Source organism: Amphimedon queenslandica, unplaced genomic scaffold (assembly GCF_000090795.2).
Source record: "Amphimedon queenslandica unplaced genomic scaffold, v1.1 AMPQUscaffold_12649, whole genome shotgun sequence".
NCBI classification, from domain to species: domain Eukaryota; kingdom Metazoa; phylum Porifera; class Demospongiae; order Haplosclerida; family Niphatidae; genus Amphimedon; species Amphimedon queenslandica.
This window is the reverse complement of record NW_003547115.1, coordinates 5718-10996: the sequence shown is the minus strand read 5'-3', so window position 1 is coordinate 10996 and position 5279 is coordinate 5718. Positions and strand designations below refer to the sequence as shown.

At 33.4% G+C, this 5279-nt stretch overlaps 1 protein-coding gene and 1 long non-coding RNA gene across 3 annotated transcripts in view; one reads left to right on the top strand and one right to left on the bottom strand.

The window, feature by feature from the left end:
- Window positions 1-985, bottom strand: part of LOC109587220 (uncharacterized) — a 2233-nt gene extending 1248 nt beyond the window's left edge. Inside the window, exon 1 of the long non-coding RNA XR_002187478.1 lies at window positions 781-985. This is a non-coding gene — a long non-coding RNA (uncharacterized LOC109587220). The remainder of the gene's footprint in view (window positions 1-780) is intronic.
- Window positions 986-1083: 98 nt separating this feature from the next.
- Window positions 1084-4588, top strand: LOC100641350 (2-oxoglutarate and iron-dependent oxygenase domain-containing protein 2-like). 2 transcript variants are annotated; one of them, XM_020003455.1, is made up of 7 exons: window positions 1084-1186; window positions 1229-1283; window positions 1769-1879; window positions 2113-2215; window positions 2341-2465; window positions 2874-3149; window positions 4355-4588. In XM_020003455.1, exons 3-7 carry the CDS (start codon window positions 1829-1831, stop codon window positions 4583-4585), a joined length of 786 nt encoding a protein of 261 aa, XP_019859014.1. In that variant the 5' UTR covers window positions 1084-1186; window positions 1229-1283; window positions 1769-1828; the 3' UTR covers window positions 4586-4588. The 2 variants fall into 2 exon arrangements, with proteins under 2 accessions (XP_019859014.1, XP_019859015.1); XM_020003456.1 differs by having other exon boundaries at window positions 1088-1186; window positions 2142-2215.
- Window positions 4589-5279: the final 691 nt, after the last annotated feature.

Below are 5279 nucleotides of genomic sequence, written 5' to 3'. Positions count from 1 at the left end.
GAGAAGTAGCAGCTTGTGAATATCATTAATTTTGCAATGAATATCATTATATCTCAGTTATGGTATACGCCCACATACAATAATTGGCCGCCATGTTTTACGTCAAGCAGCAAGTGCTTTCTGTGTCCTGGAGATCTTGGTCACTACATTTTGAAGCTAAAAACTATTCTAGAGTCAAGAATAATGTCAAGAGAGCCAACCTAGGAAGTATAGTGCAATACTCTTGTTGTATGAGCCTGCTTTCCTCTTTGGGCTGTGACAGAGAGTCTAGAACTGATCGTTCTGGCTCTCCCAGACTTCTTAAGTCTTCAAAATATCTTGCTATAGTAAAGAACAGTTGATATGAAGCTTCTCATAGTCCTGAGTTCAGCACAACAAAAGTTTTATTGGCAAAACAGCTCTACTTTGCACATCAGCCATTGGAACTCTGCATAACTTTGACGTAAAACATGGCGGACAAAAATCCGTTCAATATTATTTCTTTGTATATACGGTATCACAAACTAATTCTCGCCTAAAGGGGTCTATAGCACTTCATTTTGGCAATTTTGCTAGAAATTGTAATTAGCAATTCTTAATTAGGCAAACTTTGTGTACACGTACATTACTGAACATTAATGATTGGCAGTTTTAATCCCAGAGAATTCACTGGCAAATTGCCAAATCCCAAAATAAAATCCACCAAATTAAAGTACTATACAGCATAGTAGCATACTATAATGTACGTGTACCTATACCATAAACTACACCATACGTTGCGGTACATGCATTTCCCCATACCTCTCTATGTCGTCCAATGCTTTGAAATATTCTTTGAAGAAGGCTGGAGTGAACCTGTTCTCTCCTTTACACATTTCAATGATGGCCACTGATCCCTTGCACTCTAATGTAACTGAACTAGCAGCAGTAGACGAGTGTCTCAATATACTGCTACTCGCAGACATCTTAAAGAATGAACTGATCACTGATTTAGAAGCAGTACTAGGAATGTAGGAAAACACGAGCAGCCATTTAGAAATTCAGATTTCAGAATTGGGTGTGATCCAGGGCGGAGTTTCACAAAAAAATGGCTGCAAGAGTGAACTACATCTGTTCTTGTTTCTTTCACAGAAATATTTATTTACAAAAGTACAAGTATCATGTTCATTATTATGATGATCAAAAGTTCATTGAGGACTACTCTGAGGTAAACTTAGATTGTCTTTGGCAATATCTCCCCCTCTCATAGACATTTCTACACTGGACTGTAGGCTGATGAAGACCTTGCATCAATATTGAGAGAGGTAGGTAGGATTCATTATACATAATGATTGGATAGGATAAGTAGTGTCATATGAGGTTGAGGAATGTCAGGCTTTCACAATGATTGCTTTTTTTATATTTTACTTGTAACTCTAATCAATGAGCATCCACATGCAAACATATCCACATTATTATATAGACCACCCTAGGCTTACCTGTTTCCTATGAGCTCAGCGATACTGCTTGATCCTAAAGCCTATAAAATTAATAGTCAGTCAATGGCAGGCATTTGTTTGTTCCTATTAAATTTTGGCAGATTTTTAGTTTGTATATAAATGTACACATGCATCTTTTGTCTGCACTATGCAGGTGTGCCTTCTAAAGTGAACAGTATGCTTATAGTTATTAGAATAATGAGAAGGATGTTAATTGGAAGTATTATTGAATGTTATTTGATCCACGTACATAGTACATACACATTATGCATTCACACACAGTGTTTGTATGGTAATTATTGTTTCAATAGGTTAAGTCAGAGGTAGAAAGAAGGAAAAATAGAGGGAAGGAACATGTGAAGAGATGTGAGATGGTTCAGAAATTATATCAAAGACTTGATCCACCACTTTATACACTGGATGTAAGTCTATTAGTTACTATACTTCTAACTATTAATTGTAGTTCATTAGTAATAGTTATTATTGCTTTAAAATTCAGTTTCTATTAATCAATCCTCAAAAAATTTTGCCGAACATTTTAAAGGGATATGTTGCCTGGTGCCATTGTTGCTAAATGTTGCATCAAATGTGCTGTTATACTCAATCTGGGCAATATCGAAAAACTTATCTATAACCTGTTCTTGTTAATTCACAGGAGTCTTACTTTCATTCTGATTTTCTCAGAATTACTAAGTATTGTCGTGACGAGCTGTCTCCTACAATGGAAGGACTCCTTCAAATTATAAGCAAAGAAGAAGGTAAGTACAAGTGTAGCAATGATTATTTTAATGCATTAATTATAACTGAATGTTATAAACACTAGAATTTAAATGATTAACCTCATATATATTATAAAGCTCTTTTAATTTTTTACATTGATTAGCTTCACGAGTATATTCATTTCCTGTCTTCACTGATGAATTCTGTAGACGTTTTCTTGATGAGTTGGATCATTTTGAGAGGTTGGATCTTCCTAAAGGACGTCCTAATACAATGAACAACACTGGGGTGTGTTGATACATGTAGCCATTAAATAGTACCTAAAGTACCTACAAGATGATTTATTGGCGAGGAATTAATATTAGTGATTGGTGGTTTTATGAAGAAATCACCAATATAAATCTGCCATTTTGTTTCAATCCAAGCATGCTCAATGGCACATGGCACAAAATTGCCAATATGAAATTTGCCAATTTCTTTCCGCAGGTAAATTTGCCAAATATTACTTCCACCAATAAATCATCTTGTACAGTATATGGTACATGTACGTGTACATGTACATGCATGTGTATACCAAAAGAACTAATGCTTATAATTGCAGTTGAGCCTAAACTCTAAAATTAATAATTTTTTTTATTTTCTAATTTTTACAACATTGAAATAATGCATGAAGTATAATATTCTGTCAATTAATAGATATTACTGGCAGAATTGGGATTTGATGATCACTTCATGAACAGATTCAGGGAGCACTACCTTCAACCATTGTCTGCTCTATTGTATCCTGAATGGACTGGCTCTTCTGGACTAGACTCTCACAGATCACATATTGTAACATATGATGCCACTGGTCCTACTGATAGAACTGATGTTGGACTCTCAACTCATTTTGATAATGCTGAAGTAACTCTCAATGTATCACTGGGTAAAGAGTACAGTGATGGGGAATTATACTTTGGAGAAATGAAAGGAGTAAGTACAAGTACACACACAGTCACACACTCAGAGTTTCCCACAAAGCATGTTTCATAAGCTACAATACAGTACATGGCATTTGGAAAAAAATCTGATTTTGATTGGAATCAGCTTTAACTTATTACACATACTGTACATGAGAACATGTATGTGTGTGAGAAAAATATAAAAATGGGAAATTTTTCCCAGTCATTTGTGATGAAATTAGGTCCAATTTTGAGCAACTTTAAATTTTTGTAAAAAAATCCAAATTTGATCAGAATCAGTTCATATTTTCTACACAACATGAAAACATGTACTGTACATGAATCAGAAAAAATATAAAAATGAAAATTTCTCTCAGCCATTTTTTAAAAAATTGGGCCAACAACAAAAGGCTATTGTCCTGGCCCAATTTTTTCAAAAATGGCCTTTTGCCTTTGCTTGTTGGTCTAACTTTTTGAGCAACTTTATAATTCATTAAAAAATTCAATTTGATTGAAATTAGCTTAAACTTTCTACACAACATGAGAACATGTACAATGTATATGTACATGTACAGTATCTGGATAAATTATAAAAATGGAGAATTCTCTCCTAGTCATTTAGGCCAATGATGGTCCAATTTTTAAGCACCTTGAAAAAATTGTAAAATAATCTACATGTATATTTGATAGGAATTATTTATACAACATAAAAACACATACACGTATGTGTATCAGAAAAAAATTATAAGAATAAAGAATTCTCGCCTTGTGATTTTTGTCAAAATGCCCTTTGGCCCAATTTTTGAGCAACTTGAAAATCTACTGACAAGAAGTTGCATCAGCACTATTCCAAAATCCTATGGGAAACTCTGCATACACTCATGTACAGTCAGGGGTACATTGAAAGTTATAATGTTTCTTTTGTCTCATGCATGTAACTTAAGAGTCAGTTTCATTTTGTGCCAATGTAGTTTATCATGTGTAAGATACATGTACCTTACATAATTTAAGCAGTAACTTTTCCTTATAATTGTTATTCTAAAGTAACTTACACTGAAATTGGTTTACCATAACAGTGTGGTCTTCACAAATTGGCATGCAACTGTGAAATAAAAGCACAGCAAAATATTTTTAAAAATTGCAAATTAATTTTTTAAAGTCAATTTAGCAAAAAATTTGAGACTTTTGCTTTGTGAATGCAAAGAAGTATTTTATTATTCTTTTCATTATTTCCAGGTTGTTGTTTCTAATCCTCGTCTCTATCCTTATTATCACAAGATTGGTAGAGGAGTCATTCACAGAGGACAGCATATGCATGGTGCTATGGACATCACTGATGGTACAAGGTACAACATTATTGTTTGGATGAGATCGTCTTCTGTGCGTAACAAACTTTGTCCACGTTGTGATCAGTCACCAACTCTTATACCATTTGAAGGGTATGGTGACGGGTTTACAAAACAATAATGATGTAGCTATTTGAAATAATTATTGTTATTATATTTATTTTATTTTATTTTATTCATCATGTGTCAAGCATTTTATTCATTATTACTATGGTTTTGTGCCTTAGTTAAAACTGTAATTGAAAGTTTAAAAAATTGTACCACGTAGCCTGAAACTTTAAAGCAACTGAACCTTCACAAATTGGCCAAAATACAGTTACATACAATAGGGCACCTTTTTCAGTGTTGTAAATTTTGAGAATTTGCCTAAAAATCTATTTTGCAGATTTAATTTTTGTAAATTTATGCCGTCTGCCATCTTTTACCATAATAATTTGATTTTCCCGAAAATGATTTTTGCGAATCTTTAAGAAATTGCAAAATCCACAAAAATTTATAGCCCTCGAAAAAAGGCACCCTACTATACCGTATAGCAGGTAATTTTGGAGAGGATAATTTTTGGCAAATTTGGTGTTTTGATGGTCATTTGCCAAATTAAAACTTGCCATTTTGTACCATTATGCGCATGCTCAATGGCATATGGCCACAAATTTTCCAAATTAAAACCCACCTGTATGTTGTATCACCAAAATTTTAACAAATTTCTTCTCTCCAAAATTACCTGCTATATGGTATATTTTATGGACTTAAGTGTTGCTATTTCACTATTAGTCTGTTACTAGTGAAAATTGAAGAAAGTTTAGTTCCTCATAAGT